Source organism: Protopterus annectens, chromosome 11.part0 (assembly GCF_019279795.1).
Source record: "Protopterus annectens isolate FY-2018-M chromosome 11.part0, PAN1.0, whole genome shotgun sequence".
NCBI lineage: Eukaryota > Metazoa > Chordata > Ceratodontiformes > Protopteridae > Protopterus > Protopterus annectens.
In genome coordinates this window covers 1,128,524,504-1,128,547,759 of record NC_056745.1, presented here as the reverse complement: position 1 = coordinate 1,128,547,759, position 23,256 = coordinate 1,128,524,504, and the positions used below count along the sequence as shown (strand labels likewise).

At 41.4% G+C, this 23,256-nt stretch overlaps 1 protein-coding gene across 1 annotated transcript in view; it reads left to right on the top strand.

Annotated features, from left to right (window-relative positions):
• BRAF (B-Raf proto-oncogene, serine/threonine kinase) overlaps positions 1-23,256 on the top strand; it is a 1,627,514-nt gene that overhangs the window by 536,872 nt on the left and 1,067,386 nt on the right. Inside the window, exons 6-7 of the mRNA XM_044088485.1 lie at positions 3,367-3,515; positions 11,648-11,773. Of these exons, the coding sequence (XP_043944420.1) occupies positions 3,367-3,515; positions 11,648-11,773 (275 nt within the window). The remainder of the gene's footprint in view (positions 1-3,366; positions 3,516-11,647; positions 11,774-23,256) is intronic.

Genomic DNA, 23,256 nt, shown 5'->3' with positions numbered 1-23,256 from the left:
CTGCTGAACATTTTTCTCACAATTCCTTCCTTTCAGATGTTCTCTGCAGATGTTATTTCCTCCTCTTCTCCCCCAGGCTTTTCTGGTATCTCTGGATCTCAGGGATGTGTACCTTCAGATCTCTATCCATCCCCTGTTCAGGGCGTTTTCACATTTTTCTTTCTCTTCCTTGCATTTTCAGTTCTGTGCTTTGCTCTTTGGCCTCCCTGTTGCCCTAAGGGTATTCAACAAATGCCTCACTGCTGTCATTGCTTTTTGCAGGATTCAAGGATTTCACATTTTTCCCTATCTAGATGATCTGCTTATTCAAGCTCCTTCTCCAGCACTCTTCTTCAGGATCTCAGGTTAACTACTTCCCTGTTACAGAGCCTGGGATTCACCATAAACTTCCAGAAATTAGTTCTGACACCCTCCCAGAATCATATTTTCCTTGGTTTCAGACTTCAGACAGGTCCCATGTTGGTATCTCTACCTGCGCCCAAGGCCCTTTCCAAGTTGCCATTTTCCAGTCCCCTCTTCCTGTGGGAATTGTCACAGCCAAGGAATTTTTCAGGATTCTGGGGTTCATGGCTTCCTATATTCCCATGCTCCCTCTCATCAGGCTCCATATGAGGAGACTTCAGTGGTACCTCAAATTGGTATGGCTTCAGCATAGCATTTGCCACTCCTTGAAGTTCTGGTAATGTTTCTTCCCTGTCTCAAGCTCGAGTTTAAGTAGTGGATTCTTCAGCTTTCTCTCAACCCAAGGCTTCCTTTTTAGGCTGCAGTTCCCACTCAGGAGCTCTTTACAAATGCCTCAGACAGGGGTTGGATGCTTCCTGTCGGCCACTAAAAGTTCATAGTCTCTTGCTTCCGCATCAAAAGTCAGACCATAAAGGAAATGAGGGCTCTGCTTCTTGCTTTGTAAGCCTTTCATTCCTTCTTTCATCCCGAACCTCTCAAAGTTTTCACAGACAAAATGACAGTGATGCGGTATGTCAACAGGCAGGGTGGCACAAGTTCTTATCTTTGCAGACTAGCTCTGACTCTCCAGGCAGTTTACATTCCCTCAGGGCACAGTCTAGTGGAAGACTCTCTGAGCAGGTCCAGCACACACACACTTTAATGGATGCTTCACAGAGATGTGTTCCTGGATATTGTCCATCGGTGGGGTATTCCTCAGGTAGATCTTTCCGGTTCCCTTTTCAACAGACAACTTCCTCTATTTTGTTCCAGAGTCCAGTGTTCTATGGCTTGGAAAGTGGACGCCCTGTCTCCTCCTTGGAAAGGAATATTTCTGTATGCCTCCCCCTCACTTCCTTTATCACAAGTTCTGCACAAGATCAGGCAGGAGTCTCCCAAAATCTTGCTGGAAACTCCTTTTTGTCCCAGACAGCATTGGATCCCTCTTCTTTCTCACTTGGCCAGGGACAATCACCACAAGTTACCTCACTGTTTGGATCTTCTCATACAAGATAGGGGGGTGTCTTATCCATTCTCACTTATCCACACTTCAGATGACATTGTGGGTGATAGGGTTTTGATCCTTTTTAGTCGCCTGTTTTCTGAGGACATGCTTCAGGTTCTGCAGGCGGCCAGGAAATCATATATGTCCAAATGGAAAAGATTTTCTGTCTTATGCCTCTGTCACCATCAGGATCCTCTGTCAGTGGAATTTCTTCGGTTCTCATTTAAAAGCTCAGCTGTCAACCATTTCTGATTTTTTTTTGCCCTCGAGTCCACATCTGGCCTCTAGGTTTGAGGTCAAACAATTCCTTAAAGTGTACTTCATATCATGCCTCCTGGCAAGCTTATTCTGCCTTCTTGGGACTGCAGTTTTGTACTTCATAGGATTGTGGGATCATAGGAGGTTACTAGGCTAATGGCCATAGGGCTCTTACAAGCCTACTTGAAAAAAAAAAAACTCAAGATCCTTTTAAGTCTGCTTCCTCAGCTTCTTTGCAACATTGTACTTGAAGACCGTTCTGCTTTTGGTTCTTTGGCCAAGAGTGTCTGCACTTCAGGCTGTCATGGCCATTTCTCTTTGTTTTAGTTTTCCAGAGAGACAGGGTCTCTCTTCATACTAGCCATTTTTTATGTCCATGTTGACCAATGAGTTGTCCCGTAATCAATCTGTTCATCTTCCTTCCTTTTTTCCTTTTCCACGGTCTGCCAGTGAAAAGGTTCTTCAAACCTTGGATTTGCATAGACAGCTCGGATATTATTTAGATAAAATGAATGTTTTTTGCAAATCTAAGCAGCTTTTTTTCTTTTCATTCCAGGACTTTGGGTTTGGCTATTTTTAATCAAATCATCTTCTCCTGGGTTTCTAAGGCCATTTCTTATTCTTTTTAAAGCTTTCCTCATCTGTAAAAGTGCATTCTACTAGGGCAGTTGCCTCCTCTGGTGCTTTTTCAAGGGACTGGATGTGAATTCTATCTTTGAGGCTGCTACTTGGTCCATTCATACTTGCACTAAATATTACAAGCTGGATTTTTTTGCCAGGGTAGTTTTTACCAGGGCTATCCTGCATGGGTTTGCGGAGGGTTCCTTTCTACCTTCCTCCTTCCAGGCATCCTCTTGAGCTCTTTTACTCTGTCTTAGGGGAAGAATACTTCAACAGTGATATTGAAGGACATAGTATAGTTGTGTAAAATCTTACATAACAGTAAATGTCCTTCTGTTTAGTGTTGCAGTATTTGGTCCCTTCCACCTTCTCCCATGTCCTGACTCTTGCTGTGTGCTCTGGTTGTCCTCCTGGCCAAGAGGCCCTTTTTTCTTCTTTCTTTTTCCTTCTGGATGCATATGTTCCTATTTTTCCCTGAGGGTATTCTGTTCCTCCGAGCGCTTTTTCAGTTCTAAGTATTTGCACCCGTACATCACCTTTATGTAGTGTGCGGGGAGCATATGTATGACATATGGTGCCTGTAAGAGCTGATGGCCTTTGTATACTGGCTGGACAATGGGCTATGCTTGGCAGGAGATCCCTTAGGAGAAGACTATTGGAACAGTGAACAGAAGGACATCTACTGTTACGGCAAGATTTTGCACAACTGTGTATTCTAATTGTCAGGACCACCATAGTGTTCATTTGACTTGCATATTTTAATTGTTTTAAAAACTACTAGTTTAATCTGCTTCAGGAGTGGTGAATGTTTGCTTTTTTGCCTGTCATGTGGATGACGCATATACTGATCCATATTAGTCTTATGTACCATAAGAAGGTTGTAGGAGTCAAATTTCACTTTACTAGTGATTATTGGGAAGTGTTTGCCAAACTGTTAGTAACTGCTTGAAGTTTAGTCCATATTAAGATATTAAAATGCTTAAAACTCATTATATATGTTTTAGTACAGTGTAACATAATAGAGTTATGTTTTTTTGCAGGTGCGGAAGACTTTCTTTACACTGGCATTTTGTGATTTCTGCCGAAAGTTGCTATTTCAGGGGTTCCGTTGCCAAACATGTGGCTACAAATTCCACCAACGTTGTAGCACAGAAGTACCACTAATGTGTGTAAATTATGACCAGTTAGAGTAAGTAATTAAAACATTTTTTGCATGACTCAAACTGGTAGTTCATTTTTTTTTCTTGTAGAAACTATCCTGTGAAGTTTATTTTTACTTAACATTACTGTTGCTTCTGGTTTTCTTTTTCTTGGCTGAAGATTTACAGTCTTATTTATTCATCCACGGGTCTATGATTCACTGATGGTTGTAGAAAGTCTGATTTATAATTTATTTTGCACTGTTTAAAACTTTCATTGTCTGTGGTAAGTCGTTTCCTTTTATTTTGTCTGAAATATTTATTTATTTTTATTATTTATTTTACATTTGTTGATTGGGATAGTCCGACTGGATACATATCCATTTTCAGCGGCGGCCCGGGGAGAAAAGCTCCAACATACATACATAGAGAAAAGAATATTGAATATAAAAAGCTTATTGTTTCCAGATTCGTTCAAGCCAGATAGTTATACAGATACATTAAAAATGCTGATAATAGGTTTAGTACATAAATACTACCTCTTAATGAGGCTCTAAGTTACATACAACGGGTAGATATTTACATATTTACAAATGGTATACTTTTTGATAGAGATTTTTGATAGAGATAGAAATGTTGCATGTAAACAGAATTGGATAGTCTAGGTATGATATAGAGATTCCTTTCCTGTCTGCTGAATTGCTTTTAGCAGTGGTACCCTCTGCCTTCCTCTGTAAAACATTGTATTGTATCCAGTTTGCCCTCTTCCTTGCAAGTCATGGGGTGAGCTGTTTTGCTTTAACACCATGAAAAAGCCGGAGTAATATTTACCAAAAGAAATAAAAAAGGTGAAGAGTTCGCTTTCAGGTGTCTGGCTTGGTTTTAAAGTTGTTCATCGATGGTGCTTGTGACGTAGAGGGATAAAGTCCTGACTACAGCGCAGTTTGTCAGAGTTTGAGTCCTAGCTCAGGCACTTGATTGCACAGGCAGGGGATGATGGGCTTACTTATCCTGGGTGGAAGAAACAGTGGTTTCCATCTAGGTCATGCCACTGCTGTATTAACAAGGTCTTGCTGCAGAGAGGAAGGTTTTCATAATGCAGGGAACTGGTGCAAGGGAGATATGGATGTGTTCACATAATACGAAAGTGGTAGCCTTTGGCACATGGGGAAGAGAGTCCATGCACAGATGGGTGTGAGCAGCCACTTCTAGCGATGCAAGTGCTCCTGTCACCATCAGAAGCAGGATTAGGCCTTAAGTGAAAAATGCTGTCATGACTTTGATGCCAGAGAGACCAAATAGACAACCTCATGGATGACAGCCTAAACTTTGGACAGTAATGTCTGGGGAGAGAAGGCTTGATGGTCAGCAACCACAGATGTCAAAATCATGGAGAAAGAAAAGGTTCTATTACATATCATTCAAAGAGACTGTTAAAGAACATATTTCTGTGTGCTGATTGCATTAAGTGCTTCACCTTGCAGAAAGTTGAAAAGGTTCAGAAATTACAATTGTGTGTGCAATCTTCCTGTCTAAAAAGGCACAGTTGGCATAATGGATGTTCTTCGTGTTTCACTGTTGCAGTCATTACACTTGGGTTATCCTGCTGGCAGGCTACCCTCAGTCGGCCTGAATTCCAAAGTCTGGGTCCGGCGTCAGTTGCTGTCACCTCTTCCCTGATGTCAGTGCGCCAGGGGTATAAAAGATGCAGCCGACGCCGTTTTCTTCAGTCTTTCTTGCCGCGCAGTGCCAGAAGCAGTTCACAAGTGCTGGTCGGCCGACTCCTGAGATTTTCGTGTTCGAATTTCAGATCCGAGGTCTTCATTAAAAGCCAAGTACCCCTTTGGGGCAAACTTTTTTTTTGCTCCAGACCGATGTCAGAAAAAGTTAATAATTGTATTTCTTGGCAGAAGATTTAATTACACAATGCCATCGGATAGCACTCCGACTACCGGAATTCACAAGAAACGCAAAGAAAAGGACAGGCATCCGAGGTCCAAAACTGACTAGACTTCCTCTAAGCCAGTCGCCGGTTCGTCGGTTTTCAGTGAGGTGCTTTCGCAGCCCCTGATATCCGCTACCTTGGACCTGCAAGCTGCTACAGACTCCCACGTGGAGTCACCTAGGCCGCTGGAAGCTCAAGGTATTGGACCTTCGGAGACTATTCCCTCAGATGGGTCTGGAGCCGCTGAACAGGCATTAAAGCGATTCCATCTACAAAGGCAAAGACTAGAGCACCTTTAAAGACAAAGAAACAAGTACAACAGCCTCATGGTCAGGCCTGCATGCCCAAAAAACAGATGCTCAAAATGGCCGAAGACTTAATTACTTTGATCAGGGGTTCCCATCCCCCTCCTGATAAGAGGCCTAGGCAAGAGACAGAATATGAATCTTCAGATCAGTTTTCCATTTCATCTGATTCCTCTTCTGATCAGGAATAACTCTCTTCCTCCCTATGAGGATTCTGATGCTGAAGAATCTATCCCTTCAACCTCTCCTCCTGAGGATTACTCTTTTGGGGAAACATTGCATACCATGAGGAAAAACTTCCACTGGGAGAGCCAAGATTATTCAGAATCTAAGAAAAGGCTCAGAGACTTCCTTTTACTCCCACAACACAGGCCCCTAGCTATTCCACCTGTGTTAAACATTGTAGCTGATGTATTTTCAGAGTCCAGTCTGACCCCTGACTCCTTACCTCCAGCTCCTGTTAAGCCGGGCAGGTACTACAGGGTTCCTGACTCTCATAAATTCCTTTTCAAAAACCCTGCTGCTGACCCAGAGACAGTCTTGCAGGGTCCCAAAGGGGTCAAGGCATCCACTGCAAAAAAACTCTACCCCCTCTGACAGGGATTCTAGGACATTGGATAGACGGGGGAAGAAGATTTACACCTCTGCTACCTTGGCTATAAGGGCTTTAAATTGTCAGTTTCATATACTCAAATATCAGCAATATGTTATGTCACTGCTTAAACAGAAAATGTTGATAAATTCTGAATGTGCAGAAAACAAAGAAATGCAGGATTTATTGCATGCAGCTGAGCAAGTTGGAAAGCATACTTTGCAACGTGGTTTTGATTATTTGGAGGCCTCCTGCAGGGCCGCTGTTACAGGTTCTGTCATCAGGAGGCATGCTTGGTTAAAGGAACAAAATCTGCCTGACCATATCAAAGCAAAATTATTAGATGCTCCATTACAGCATGATACCTTGTTTGGTGTTAAAGTAGAGGAGGTGTTAAAGAAAATGGAGGACAAAGCTAAATCTATGCAAACGGTTAAAGATTTTTTACAGGTACAACCTCCAAGATTTAGCAGACACTGGCCTACAAAGAACTGGTCCTTTCCAGTGTCAGACAGACCACAAAGGGGCAGATACAGATGCCCAAGGGGCAGATCCCAGTCCCAAGGTTCGTACAGGTCTAAACAGTGGGGTGCTTCTACCTCCAAAAGTGGAGAAGATAAATCACAGCCATACAGGAAACAGTCCCAATGACTTCCCCCTGCCTGCACCAAGCACTTATCTTCTGGCAGCACCTTTAGGGGGAAAACTAGCACTTTTTTCTCAAAATTGGCACATAATAACCCAGGACAAATGGGTCCTAGACATAGTGTCACAAGGCTACAAGTTTCACTTCCATACCCTGCCAAGGGCAAACGGTTAGCCAGACCTGCCAAAACATCAATGGGCAGAGGCTCAAATGCAAGTCTCATCCCTCATGGACATCAGGGCCATTCAGCAAGTACCAGAGCAAGAACAGGGACAAGGATTTTATTCAAGACTGTTCTTGGTAGCAAGAAAGGACAAGACCTGGAGACCAATACTGGACCTATCTATTCTAAACTCATATCTGGATATACCAAATTCAAAATGTTGACTCTACAGCAACTTCTGCCCATGCTGGGCAAGAAGGCTTGGCTTGTGACTTTAGACCTAAAAGAGGCATACCTGCATGTCCCAGTCAGACAAACATGCAGAAGATACCTCAGATTCAAAGCTGGCTCAATGCACTACCAATTCTTTGCACTGCCTTTTGGCTTATCTACTGTGCCCAGGGTCTTCACAAAGTGTCTGGCACCAGTAATTGCATTCTGCAGACAAAGAGGAATACAAATATATCCTTACTTGGACGACTGCCTCATTCAAGCAGAGAACAAGGACATTCTACTACAGCATCTGGCATTTGTAAAGAGATTTCTAACAGGCCTAGGGTACACAGTCAACGAAAAGAAATCAAAACTAGTACCCTCTCAAGAGATAATATTCCTGGGTGCAAGCTTAAATGCAACTTCCTAGATGGCTTATCTCACGCCAGACAAACAAAGGCAACTGACTACCTATTTCAACCTTTTGGCAGCAAAGGCCCAGTTATCTGCAAGAAAACTTCTGCAGGCTTTGGGCTTTATGGCATCCTGCATTCTACTAATTCCATATGAGAGACTGCATATGAGGAAACTTCAATGGTACCTAAAAAGTGTTTGGACTCAACATTGCCACAGCCTGGATGCAGTAATTACCCTCATTCCCTGCTTGCAACAGGAGTTTCGATGGTGGGCAAAGGCTTGTCACCAGAACATGGGACAGCCTTTCACTTTACCCCCAGGCAGGCAGACATTAACCACAGATGCATCAGATTATGCCTGGGGGGAACCACATGGCAGGAAGATGTATTCAAGGCACATGGTCCGCAAACCAAATGCATCTACATATCAATCAAAAAGAGATGCTAGCTGTTCAGAATGCCCTGACAGCCTTCAAGGACCTACTTCATCTGGGACAACTGCTGATAAAGACAGACAACACCACGGTTATGTGGTATATAAACAAGCAGGAAGGCACTCATTCTTACCCCCTTTGCAGGCTAGCCATGACTTTGTGGGACACAGCATTGACTTACAAGTGCATCTGCTGGCACAATTCCTGCCAGGAAAGATAAATACTCTGGCAGACAAACTAAGCAGAAACCTCATGGATCCCCACGAGTGGAAATTGGTTCCACAAGTCTTCAGCATGATAACAAGGAAATGGGGATGTCCGGATGTAGATCTATTTGCCTCTCCTCACAACTACCAACTAAAAATATTCTGCACAAGGACTTATCACAGACAAGCATGGAAAATGGACGCCCTATCTTTCAGCTGGAAAAGCCTAGCAGTATATGCCTTTCCTCCTCTGCCTCTCCTCCCCAAGGTACTCCTAAAGTTCAGACAAGAGAAGCCAAAGATGATACTGATTGCCCCAGACTGACCCTGCCATTACTGGTATCCAATCCTAAGGAACTTGTCTCAATGCCCTGCTTGGACCTTGCCTCAAATACCTCATCTACTTTCCCAACAAAACAATCAGATCCTGCACAGCCAACTAAAGACCTTAAATCTGGCAGCATGGCGGATAATGTAGTAATACAAAACACGCCTCTCACTAAAGCTGTGATGGATGTCATTTTGGAGGCCAGAAGGCCTAGTACCAGAAAAATCTTACGCTGGAAAATGGAAGAGATTCTATGCTTGGAACCAGGCACAAGGAATTGACACAGCTGTACCAAATATTCCTCAGATTTTGCAATACTTCACTGAGATGCTGGACAAAGGCCTATCCATTTCATCAATTAAAATTCATTTCTCTGCCATTTCGGCTCATTACAATACAGAGCCACCAATCTTTTCTCATCCTTTGTTAGGCAGTACCTCAGAGGAGCCAAAAGCTTAAGGCCTCCAAGGAGATCACCAATACCTGCATGGGACCTCAGTTATATCTTGGAAAAACTCACCCTGCCTCCTTTTGAGCCAGCCGCTACAGCTGATATAAAGTTTTTATCTTGGAAAACAGCTCTGCTCCTAGCAGTAACCTCTGCAAGACGAGTCTCAGCTACAGGCACTCATGGCTGTGGAACCTTTTATCATTTTTTATCCAGACAGGTTTTTTCTGAGGACAAACCCGGCATTTATGCCTAAGGTAGTGTCCAGTGTGGCCCTTAACCAAGCTATTCATCTGCCTACTTTTTATCCAAACCCACAGAATAAGGGGGAGAGAATTCTGCAATCTTTGGACATAGACAGCTACGCTTCTGCTTGAACAGAACCAAAGCTTTCAGAAAGACAGAGCCAACTACTAGTGGCATATGCTGCAAGATCAGAAGGAAAGGCCATCTCAAAGCAGACTATTTCAAAGTGGATAAGCCACTGCATTCGTTTCTGCTATTCACAACATGGCAAGCCAGTGCCTAAGGGCATTAGGCCACATTCAACCAGAGCAGCAGCCACTTCAGCAACCTTCCTCAGGGGAGTACCACCCAAAGACATTTTAGAGGCTGCTACCTGGAGTTCAGTGCACACCTTTACAAAGCACTATCATTTACCACTCTACTCTAAATCCAGGGCAGGCTTTGCAGGGCCTTATAGCCGCTCCTAATGCTATTTAGCTCCAGCCTCCCAACCATAGCTTTGGGATTCAACCCAAGTGTAATGACTGCAACATTGAAACACGAAGAACATAGTACAGTTGTATACACTTACCATAAATGTAGATTTTCGAGTGTATATTCACTGTTGCAGTCCAAGTTACCCACCCACCATCCCCCATTTCTTTGCTGGAACTTATCTGCACTTCTCTAATCTATACAACCTATGTGGTGTATTTGTTTGTAGATGAAGGTATAATATATTTTGGTGCATGCATGTTTTATTGGCATATTTTTAGCCTACCCTTTTGGGGGCACCTGACATCTGAGGCAAGAAAAACTGAAGAAAATGGCGTCGGCTGCATCTTTTATACCCTTGGCACACTGACGTCAGGGAAGAGGCGACAGCAACCGACACCGGACCTAGACTTTGGAATTCAGGCCGACTGGTAGCCTGCCAGCAGGAATAACCCAAGTGTAATGACTGCAACAGTGAATACACTCTGACATCTACATTTATGGTAAGTGTACACAACTGTACTTTTTCAAGAGGATAATGAATAAAAATTATGCAGAGTAGTAGAAAGTAAATGGGAGATGAGCAATTCTGATTTGGATCAGGATGAAACACAGCAAACCCGATGTTTGCAGTGAGACAGTTGAGAAGAAGCTAAAGATGAGTCCAACTGGGCATTCCTAGACTTGGAAAAAATACAAGTTCCCAAGAAAGCTGATTTTGGTAGTCCTGCAGTGGTTCAAAGTCCCAGTAACATTGGTAGAATTACTGCAAGCTATGTGCCAAGACCCATTGGCACAAGTATGGACAGTGTTCAGACTCATAGAGGGGTTCCCAGTGGGAGTGGGTGTGCATCAGGAGTCATCTCTAAGTGTACTACTGTTCAAAATGGTGATGGACTACATTAGCAAATAGGTCGTAAATAACAGATTGACAAAGTTACTGTAATGTGGATGATGTTACATTACGGGCAAACTCTGAGCTAGAACTTCAATGTAGTGCAGTCTCGGAGTTGGTATATTTAAGTAGTGGGGGGGGGTGCAGGGGGCCTTGCCCCTCTGCCTACACAGTTTAGTTTTTTTTTTTTGTTGGTTTTATTTTTTTTTCTGAACATTCGATGTTTTAACAGTTCGATCACTGAAGGTCGACGTTTAGTGATTCGAACTGTTAAATATTCGATGTTCTAATATAGACCCAGCTACTGCCATAGCTAGATTCTGATAATGCCTTCCAATGGAATTTAAGATAATTATTGACACTGAATTCAAAATGACTGTCTAGACCACAAGTATGCACCACTGTCCGTTTCAAAACCTACATTTGTTTCCACTTCTGCTAGAGTTGTGAATTTCAATTAAAAAGTCATTTATACCTGCTACCTGGAAGAACTTGATAAAGTACATACATTTTATAGACATTTAATAGTGAAACATGACAATGCAGTAGTGTAATATAATTGATGCTTTTTACTTTCTGAAGTGCTATAACGTGAGCTCATTATACACTTGCCCATTTGCCAAAATGAGGGTTGCTGGTGTGCATGTGGAATAGTAAAGCTTGATGGGCAGGTAAAGTAGACTCTGTGCCATCTCTCAAGTCTACTTAAAATTCTGAGGTGTTGTGTACCATTCTTTGGTAAATTATAATGACTATGTGAGTAATGTATGAGAAGCAAGTTAAATGGAATCCATTGCAAGTAGTTACACAGTTTGGTTTTGAGCTTATTTGGTCTACATTTTAAGATCTCTGTCCATTGTTTTTATTTCAGTTTATTATTTGCCTCCAAATTTTTTGAACATCACCCAATAACACCGGAGGAAACATCATCAGGAGGAACCACGCCACTGACTAGTACTAGTTTATACCCTCCTCTACCCCCATCTGATTCCTGCAGGTATGCATTTTGTTTTTAAATTAGTTAAGATGTATTATTTTTTTCCATGTGTTAGAGAAGTAGTTTCTAAGTATAATGCCATGCTTTCCACATTATTTCACTGTTGCACCAAGTAGTGTCAAAATGCTAAGTTGCACACACAGTGTAGTACCTGCTGCAGTGACTATAAAGTATGCAATATCTGCGTTGCAGAAATATTACAGATGAGCCATTCCTCACAACTTCAGCATGCTAGTGCTTCCCAGCAAATGTGCCAGGAATGTTTCAGCAGCTAAAAATGATAGTGTAATGCACAAATCAGTGCTGTATGGTTCTTAAACGGTTCAGTGCTTAGCCTAATTAGAGTACTAAATCTTCTGGGTTTATTAACTTGATTTATGAATAGAAATTATTAAAAGTCGAATCAGATCAGATGGTGAAACAAAATATTGCCTTTATTTTTAAAAGAAATGGCTGTAATACATTCCATTGAAACTATGCATTCCTCAACTCGGTACCTTATTATCCAAATTGATGCATTTGCTAGTTCATTACGTGAAACAGTATGTTAACATTTTCATCCCGGTCTGTTGTCTCTATGAAAAAGAGACATAACTAAACAAACTGCCTTCATTAGTACTGTGTTGCACCGAGCAATGCTACTGTTTAAGTTCTTGTGAAATTCTATTTTGCTTTGATTAGTTCAGGAATTTTGAAGAGGTGCATCAACAGTATCAGTTGTAACTTGAAGTACGGTGTTAGAGTTGTACTTAATCAGCACATCTGTGCAATTAGGACAGTTGCTTTAGTGCAAGTAGTGTCTCATGCAAGAGTAAACATTATGCTGTGGAACTGGTGCTTGTGTAGGACATTGTTGACTCAGCGTAGCTGCTTGAAAATTAATTTAGTTGATGTATTTTCATAACTGTTGTACCTGGAAAGAGTACTACATTTTTGAAAGTCTGAAGCTAAATTGTCTTATTCATGCTGGCAGTTTTACTAAGATTAACTCTCTTCAGAGGGGCATTAGCATCTAGGGACTGTAACTTCTATTCATTCCATGGCATTGTGTGCTTGGGTGAGTAACCTTTTCCATTTTCTGCGATTAACCAGACTAGGAGCATGTGGAGCCTTCAGGAGAAAATACAGCAAAATCACAGAGACAGAGCAAGTCTGGTTCTGGTTACTCTTATGGCCTAGGCAGTTAACTTACTACCCATCTCTGCATCTTACCTTTTAGAGACCTTTGTTTCCATAACAGCTCAGATCAGTATGGTATCCCAGATGTGTTTCCTTCAGCCTTAATGCATGGAAGATTTGCTTTAATTTGTAAGATTGTCACTTTTAGATCGGTGTTTGTATATTTTCAGTGGAGCTTTGGGACCTGCATATAAAAATGCCTGTGGAAGAGATTTTTATTTTAAACCAGAGACAGCTATTAACCCACAATATTGTCAGACATTTTGTGTAAAACAGGTTTGTTTTATTCAACAGTGAATGTCTGCTTGTTTGCAGTTTTTTTTTGCCCAAAAAAATGTTCTACTTTTAATACTGTTGCATTTATTACTTTTGATTAAAATATATTTGATTTGTCTTATAACCAGAAATTGTATAATGTTACTCTCTGTAATCTTCATGTAATCTATGTGTGGAACTTAATCTTTGTATAATCTGTATGTGGAGCTTTTCTCCCCAGGACTCCATTGAAAACGGGTTCTTTAGGCCCAATGGACTATCCTGGTTAAACAACTGCAAATAAAATAAAAATAAAATAAATCAGTGTCTCACCAGTATGTTAAATCCTGCAGTTAAATGTTTCCTTAAAGTTATCCAACACATTGGCCTCTACAGTGTTAATCCATCTAAGAGCATGGACCAGATTTTAAGTTGAAAAAGTTTACCTTGGATTTCTTTGAATAAGTTTGTTGTGACTTAACATTATTTTGGCAGCCTTGGTTTTGGTAGTGGTAGTGTCAAGCAGTAGCAGAACTGCAAATATCGGTGCACAAAACGGTTGCATAGTCTCCCATAATGATAGAATGTTAAAGAAAACAGCAGCATACTTTATGCCAAAGTTGAGATTAGCTGTTAACTAAAAAAGTGAATAATCTGGTTTAAGTTTTCTTTCCAGTGTGAGAATAGTCTGGAGAGCACTTCCCATTCTGGAGTTATGCAGCTATTTTTGATACTGTTTTTAAAAAAATGATTTCAAAACACCTTTTTATATGTCTTATGAAAGATAAAAATGGATTGGTTGACCATTTTATGTAGTTCTTTTCCAACCTATATTCAGGCCTTCTCACTTCAGGCTACCAGCTTCATTCTCCTCTCCACCTACTGCCATGCACCACTGAAAACTGGTGAGTCCTAGGGAGGTGGTGGGAATATCCGTATATTCATCAGGAACTATGGGTGGGATTTGCTGAGGCAGAACACAGAATGCACTAATGCTGAGCTACACAGCACACATTGTACTTGCTTGGAGGCAGGTCGAGTGTATTTACAAGTAAGTGAATCTCCTTAACCAGTCTCCGGTGTCTCTCGTGAGCAAACCTCTCAACCTCTTACAGCAAAAAATCTGGACAAAGCCGTAATTAATGGGGGGGGGGGCACTTTTAAATATTGATTTTACAAACTTAGAAAGTTGATAGAATAACAGGTTTTGCATTAACATGAATTTTCTGAAGAGTATGATTCTAAAACCCAAATGTCTGTTAGTTTTCTGCCTTCAAACCTCAATGATTTACTAATGATTTTTCAGAAAACAATTTTATGAGAAATAGATCAAAAATATGAGAGAAAACTCTGGACATTCTGTGAAAACCTGTACATTTTAGAGGTATGCTCCAGAGATCTTCAAACTCCTTTGTCACCAGACCGCTCCAACCACCTTCACTCCACTGAAGCAAGCGGACAGCCATCGGCCTCAGTCCCTTTACCTTTCACTCAGTGATGGAGTGTCCTACCCATATCGGGCCACCTGCCTATGCCAGTGGTGTAGAGAATTAAAGTTCCAAATGTGGTCCAGGTGACCAGTTTATAACAGTGTCTTCATAGCTTAATGACACAGACAGACAGGATGTTTGTGTTACCCTGAGCAGGAGGGAAGAGAGGCAAACATATTGAGGGCACTCTCACATGGAGCAATTTCCTTGGAGGAAACTGGAAAAATGATCATACCTGAGAGTGGGTGGGGTGTACTGCTAATGTTAGCCCTTTGAAAACGTGAGAGTGGCTTAGCAGTGATGTCCAAAGCATAACTGATTCTCAGGATGTTACTGGGCATCCATAGGGGTGGGAGAAAAAGGAAAAACACTCCCAGTATGGCACTGTCTAGGGATACAGTGATTTCCTTGCTGGCCCCAACCATGATTAGAACAAGTCAGAGGAGGATGGGGTTGAGGGTTCAGTAGACCTGCCGACTGAAGAGGGGCACTGTGGGAGTACCTGATAGTCTGCAAAAAAAAAAAAAAAGTATCTCATTGAAAAAAATATGATAACTTGATTCATGGCCAAGGCTCCATCCCTTGCGTACCTTGATGATGATGTACCTCAGCCTTGGTTACAACAAAACATTGTGGGTCCTTTCAGGCAATGTTCAGTATAAGCTACTGCCATTTAAGTAGCATTCTTTAAAAAAAAGTATCCACTTAATGCATTTAGAAGCTGTAACATGGACAGATTTATTCACATTATGAGGTATTACAAGATAGATGCCCACTCTGGAGAATTATACTTTGAAAATCTTCTGCAGCCACTTGGATTTTCTCTTGTGATCTCCTCAGCTTGGCACAATTCTTATATTTTTTTTCCAATTTCCATGCTTGAGGGTACACTCTACTACTTACCAAAGTTTGTTTTGGTATCAGACACAAAGCTAGGAAGATGAACCCTGCTTTGGATGCTGAATTCATTCCGCAGATGTTCATTATATTGATCCCTGCTGCAGTAGTCTTAGCTGCACAGGTTATGCCCTGCATAGGATATAACAGCTGGCCAGCTGCAAAGCTTTAGGGCATCTTCCATGCTCTGTCATTTAGCTTGAGCTGAGCTAACTAAAAAGACAACTTTGGCCGCCAAGCCATTCAGACTTTTTCTGCCACTGAAGAGCATGCTCCTCTGAGACTTTAGAGAAATTTTGTTAATACTTTCCTGTTCTGCAAAGTTATTTTTAAGCTAGGAGTTTGTCTTTTAGTGGATTGTTATGAAACCGCATTGCACTTTTAAATGAGTGCGCACTTTTTTCCTGTCTTAGTTGTTTAAAGTAATGGAAACCCATTTTTTCTGTGGAGAAATTGTTTGTTTTACTTTTTGGGACTGGCAAAGTCTTTTACAGTGCTTTTTACAGTTTTTGTGTGAAAAAGTGATTTTTACAGAGTTTTAATTTTTACTGGCCTTTGCTGTTTGTTTTCCCTGAGAAAGAGGCACCATTTTCTGTTTGACCATGGAACAAACTACAGATCTCACAGTCGTTCCTTCTTCCATCTGGCTAAAAAGAAAAAGTTAAACAGCATTTGCCACCATATCAGGCTAGCAGTTTGCTTGAGCCACATGTAGTAGGTGACTCTGCTGTGGCCATTGTTTGCTCCTCAGACCACTCATCTTTTACCCTGTCCCTCTGGTGTAGTACTTCAGCCACTGTTCACTGGGGGTTAGCTATGTCCTGTGCAGCTATTGGGGTCCTCATAGTGGGCAAGGAAGGGGCACTCTTGTTTCTGGAAAAGACAACCGGAAAGACTTCCTGTTTGTCAGAATGTTGTGCACATCCCTACAGAAGTTGCTGCTGCCATTAATAACACTGTTGGCTGCAAGTTTAATGTCAAAAAGAAGCAGAAAACTAAACATGTATGTACTAATCCTCAAATATCCTTAGGCATGTGTAGTTTACTAGGCCTGGCTCAGGGTTTAATTTAGGTTATTGATCCTTGTACAGTGGTTTCTGGTAAAGGAAAGAGGGATACCTCTTGTCTAAAAAGATTTAAGGTTTGTAATATGGACTGGAACATGAAGGGAAAGGTACAGGGTTCTCTCTGTGGATTTCTAATTCAGACTCCGAAGAGAGCTGATCCCTGTGGCAGTTTCTCTAAATCTGAGACTATTTTCAGAATGCACTAGTGCTTTCAGTGAGAGAACACTTGAGGTTTCTCAGTCCCTCAGAAAATACTATGAAAGGTTACAGAAGGAATTTCCAGAACCTAAACCATTCATCCCGTTCTGTCAGCCTTGGAGGATGTATGTCACTGCCTGCAATTTTCTTGATAGTCAGGTAGCTGCCCCTAAAAAGGCAGATAGAAAATATAAAGATACTCACTCTTTTTTTAAGTTTTTATACAATATTTCCAAACCTGACCTAGTAGCTACTGCTATTGCTACTAAATGTTTAGCCAATTCCAGTCCCACCCTTTCTGGTAAGAATGGGAAGGGTATTTAAGCATGGAAAAAAATGTATGCTTCTGAACCTTGGATTTTCAGAATTTTGAAGAGTCCGGATAGTATCTTTGTTAATCTGACTTATTGTGAAAGTATGATGAATGCTTTAACTACAGTTTCTTCTTACAAGGAAAATCTGCTTTAATGTAGTTGCTTCCATTGTACAAGTCACTGCTCATTGTTTATTGTGTGTGTGTGTGTCTGTGTGTGTGTGTGTGTGTGTGTGTGTGTGTGTGTCTGTGTGAGAGAGAGAGAGAGAGACACTCATCTGATACTTCTTCCAGGACCATGGCTGGACTGTTTTTAGGAGCTTTGCCTGTCTGCATTATCAGAATCTCCCAGGTTATGTTAAATTCTCCTTTGGATAGGGATTTACTTTTTGGCTCCTCTGCTGCAAAGGTGATCAAAAAGTGTGATAAAATGGGTAAGTTGATACAGGGGTGTGTCTGAGACATTCAACCTTTTCCAAATTTTCTAAGGTATTCTCTAACCTCTCATCCAATTTTGGCAAAAACTAAAATGGTCACAATAAAATGCAGGTAAACAAACATTTAAGAAGAATGGCAAGAGGGTTCCAAAAAGACTTTAGAACCCCCCCCCCAAAACCAAGGACAGTCCGAGTCAGAAAAACTATTCCAAGGGACCTTATCCCTCCTCCACCACCATAGCAATCTCTTTTCCCTTTCCCTTCCAGAAAGTGTCACCACTTTTCTGTTTGGCAACAGATAGTTTCAGACAAATGGGTTCTGAAGATCATTCATCAAGGTTACAGATGGCAGTAAGAAGAAATGTCTCCTTTCCAAGGAGTAATTCCTCACCCACCAGACCAGACTCCTATTTCCACCTGTCCCTCATAACTTACTGTCCCAGTGAATGATAGAACCAATTCCTCCTTCCCTTGTGGGAAAAGGATTTTATTCAAGGTTGATTTTAGTGCGAGAGAAAGAAAATGCTTGGAGAATAGTACTGGATCTTTCTTTCCTAAATCTGTTTCTGATAATGCCCAAGTTCAAAATGATGTCATTTCACAGTCCATTTCCTGTTCTTTCTAATTCAAGTTTCCCGGTAACACGAGATTTAAAAGATGCTTATCACATTCTTATTCATCCAGACATCTGGCATTTCTTAAGGTACTGTATTTCTGGATCACATTATCAGATGTCCGGACTGAGTCACTGTTACAATATTCTTAACAGATAGGTTATTACTCACTGATGTTCGACCAGATTACCAAAGCTTTACCTTCCTAGGACATGCATCCAGATGATGATCTCACCTCGAGTCATAAAGTTAGACTCACATAAGAGATCCTCAGACTGTTTCGTCACCAGCACAAATTCAGGTCATTGCACCCGATGGACTATGATATTTGGTCTCTCAGTACCGTAGCTTTGCTTGTCTGATCAGGTAAGTGCCGCATTAGGGATCCTTTCTCTCTAAACTTTTGACTGTTTTGCTAATTGTTATTAGACGTCAGCTGGGGGGTAAATATGAGTGTGGTAGACAAATTCCATACAAAGACTTGCACAGTAAGTGCCTGCTCTGTCTAGGCCCCAGACACGACTATAAATCTTGTTCCATCTGTCAGTTGTTTGTTCCTAAAAACCCTACTATGTAGGCTATCCACACTTAATACCTTAATCTAGACCCAGCGTCTGAACTGCTTAGCTCACTCCACCATGTTGGAAGCCCTGAATGTCAGCCTCCCACCTAAGAAAAAAACTTAAAGGACCTAGAGAGGATTTGCCTTCCATTGTCTCAGAATTGGACTCTGAGGTGGTGGAGCCCCTCAGTACACTAATCGTCTTCTAATGGAGCCCTGTATCACGACCCTGTCGAAGGCCGGTATGGCTTCAGAGGGTCTTGCAGATGACTGAGTCCTATGACGAACAACAAATCATTATCCTGGAAATCCTTCAAGGAATCCCTCAGAGCATTGTGGGGGAGCAGATTCCCTGTTCTCTGATAGAAATGTGCCAAGGCTCAGAACACCCTAAGCTGCTTCAGGCAGACATCACCGCTAAGGAGAAGAATCAAAAGCTTAAGCATTCAACCTCCCCTACTGTGTTGAAGGAGAAAGAAAGGATTGATTTTCAGGGGTTATTCAAAGCAGTCATATCTGTGAAATCACATTTCTTTGTGACCCAGCCTTCTCAGGCCACACCACACCAACAGGCCTTAGATTCTTCCTCTGATGAGGAACCTGACAAGGATTCTGATTTTTCTGTCGACTACTCTTTCTAATTGCACTCCACAGAGCAGATCTCTTCAGATGAGGGAGACTCTTACACAAGCTGGGATTCTGAGAGAGCATTCAAAAGTCTTTCTTGACTCCTCCTCACAGGATTATTTCTGGGATGTCAACTAGTCACTACAGTAAAGTAGCTCTATATCTAGATCTATTGCTAGGGTTTTCCATTTGGTCTTTGATCACTGCAAGGAAATGCATCAGGAATTTGGGTCTCATGGCTTCTATGATTCTCATGATACCACTGGCAAGACTCCACATGAGAAAGATGTAGTGGTACCTGTAGTCTCTCTGGTCCCAGCACTAACACCCCTTGTCTTTTTAGACCTCAGTGCTGGGGTTTGTGAGAAGGGAAATTACTTGGTGGAGACAACAGATACCTCTAAATCCAGGTTTCTCCTACTCCCTCTTTGCTCCAAAGTCATCAGCCACCACAGAGGCCATGGACTTTGTTTCGGGAGCAGTTTCAGGAGTAATAAAAGTGCATGGTGTGTGGGACACCATAGACAGATACAAGCACATGCACATAAAAAAAAGATGCTTGTCGTGATCAAGGTGCTTAGCTCTTTCTGAATAGTCTTTGGTCCCCAGTACCTCTTCAAGTTGTTACAAACAGTACCACGTCATGTGGTACACAAACAAGCAAGGGGGAACCAGGTCATACCCCTTTGCAAACTAGCCATATTAACTTGGGATGTAGCTTCACAGCACACACACACTCTACAGGCATCCTACATTCCGTCCAAGCAAAATTGTGTGGCAGACAAGCTGAGCAGTACAAGGGCAGACCCTCATGAATGGAAACTAGATCAGGGGGTCTTCCAAGATTTGATCCATCTGTGGGGAGTTCCTCAAGTAGACCTACTAGTCTCCTTTCTGAGCAGTCAGCTGGCAAGATTTTGCTCCAGAACTCCACACAAAAGGACTGGAAGGTAGATAACTTTTATTTTCCTTGGACAGGAATGTTTCTATGCGCCTTTCCACTAATATCCCTAGGGTACCTCTGAAGATTCAGAAAGAATCCTTCAAGATTATTGTGGTGACTCCCTTCTGGCCCAGGCATCTGTGATTCTCTCTTGTGGAATTGGCTAGGGGCAATTACTACAAGCTTCCTGAAACAGTAGATCTACTCACACAAGAATGGAGGTGATTGTTACATCCTGACATCAGTCATTTTCAACTAACTGCTTGAATGAAAGCGTCTCAATTCCCTTTAGGCACCTGTTTACTGCGAACATGCAGCAGGTGCTAATGGAGGCAATGAAACCTGCTACAATAAAATCATATATTAGCAAATAGAAAATGTTTTCTAGTCGGTGGCAACAACTTAACCAGTACCCATTCAGGGCTAGTTGTGGTTTTACACTGTTTGTGAGAGCACCTATCCTATGGCCTTTTTTACTCGTCTATAAAAATGTATTAATTGGCTATTTCAGCATGTCTGCTGGGTCTTACTCCTTCAGTGTTTTGTCATGGTAAAATGTTTTTAAAAGAGGTTTTGCATAAGAGGCCTCTAAGAAAACTGGTAGTTACTCCTTAACGATCTTAAGTTTTTGTTAGCGAAACTAACACTTGCTGCATTTGAACTGGCTAACCTGGCTGACTTGAGGTTCTTAACATAGAAAACAGTTGTACTGATCTCTGCAAGAAGGTTACCTGAGTTGAAGCTGTTATGGTGAGTTATCTCTGCCTCGTTTTTCCACATGGGCAGAGTTTGAGAACTAATCCTTCTTTTATGACTCAAGTGGTATCTGAGTTTACTTTAAGCCAAACTGTCCATCTCCCTGTTTTCTTTCCTGAACCTAAAAATGAGAGAGAGAGAGGATGCTCCATACCTTGGATGCTCACAGACTACTAAATCTTTCAGAACTTCGGATCAATTATTAATTTCTTTAGAAAGTAAGAATGGACAATCTGTGTCAAAGCAGACTGTTAAATGGTTGTCTAAGGCTATCACCTTTGTTATATTCACCACAACAAAACTATTTGGCAGGGTCAAATCCCACTCTACCTTGGTCTTGGCTTCATCTGTGCTTCTAGAAGCAGCAGCTTGGTCCTCTGTACATAGTTTTGCAAAGCACTATCCAACTGAGTACCACTCTAGGTCTAGATCAGGCTTTACTAGGACCATTCTTCAGGGGCTCCTTGATTCCTCCTTCCACCTCACAAAATGTATAAGGTATGGTAATCTACTCATGTAGCATAGGCTACAGAGGTAATCCAGAGGGCTTGAGCAAAGTCTGATGTCCCACCTGTGACCCAGAGGGTGACAGGAGTAACAAGAAACAGCATATAATGGATTAATTCAGATAAAATCACTTTAGCTAGCAGATCTAGGAGACTCTCCCTCTGATAACGTCCCTGTGGGAGGAATAAAGACACCTTGTTGAAGTTTCCAGTAATTTATTCAGTTAAGTAGGTAGATGGATGAGTGTTCTTGTTCTATTGCATTAACATTCAGCAGGTCAGTTATACAAAGGAAATTAGACAGTGGTGGGAGGGTCCATGGGAGCTGACTGGAGGAAATTCTGGGGAACCAATTCCAAAACTTAGAGGTTAGTCCCTTACTTGAATATTCCTGAAAGACCTATGAGGGTTTAGCAGCTCAGCAGCCTGTGATACCTCATTCTTAGTTAAAAGGTTTTATTTTTATTTTTAACTAATAGCAAACAAAACATGACCACACACTGAACTACAACTATAGAACTATATTTAGGAAAACAATTTCGCCTGAGCTAAGTTAGGTCCATCTATTAGAGTGGTTTACACTTTGATCATTGAAAATGCCTGTCACCAGACTTTATTAGTCTGTTTTGTAACACATATAAAAAGAAAAGCCATGTCTGCATCAGTGGGGCTAATATTCATTGGAGCCTGTCTATAGACTGGAAAAAGTTCTGTAATAAAGCTTTCATACTTGGCTCCAAGGAATATGGGTTTGGCACCCAAACATGTCTTTTAGTCCACATTGCTGAAGCTGCCAAACAGTTTGGGTGTGTGGAAGATGCCCTGAAGCTTTGGAGGCTGGCCAGTTGTTAGCATTGGTTGGATATAACCCATATAGCTTGGGATACTGCAAGTGATCATTCAAACATCTACTGTTATGCAAAGTTTACTTACACAACTGTACATACATAGAATACTTTTCTCAAATTTATGAATGTAGCACATTGTATAGTGGTGATTATTGTCATTAAGGATCTACAGCCAAAATTCTACACATTCCTAATTTCTTGACCACCCCCCGCTTTGTCATTCTTTTCCACATAGAATTGTGACCTTATGTACATGACACATGATGGTCTAGCTGGAAAGTATCACTTCAAATCATGCAATCTTAAACTGGCTTGCTGTGTTGGGAATATCAATTTATACCACTTATCCTCTTTCCCTCTCAGATGAATTAATTCAGCTCTTTCTTACTGTCCACAACTTTTCCTCTGGTTAATGGAAATGTGCCTGGCCTGTGTGTAAAGCTAACGGGACTAAAACATTTTCAATGCTTGTGTCTTACTATCTGTATTCATAAACAAAGGCTTCCAGTTTCTGTATGCTTTGTTTAGTATCTTCCCACATATCCCTAGCTGGCACAACAAAAACTTTTTTAATCCGTTAATACTTCCTACTTTCATAAATATGGGTTTTGCTAAACAAAGTCATGAGTGGGTACATAATTTATGGCTTTAGCATTTGTTTTATCTGCATTCATTTTGTACCCTGAAAAGACCATCTCAAAATGTTCCACAACGCTATGTTCTTTTCTAGATTTATCTAGTATAAAATAATGTCTGCAAATAAAGACAACTTTTCTTGATTATCATGCCAA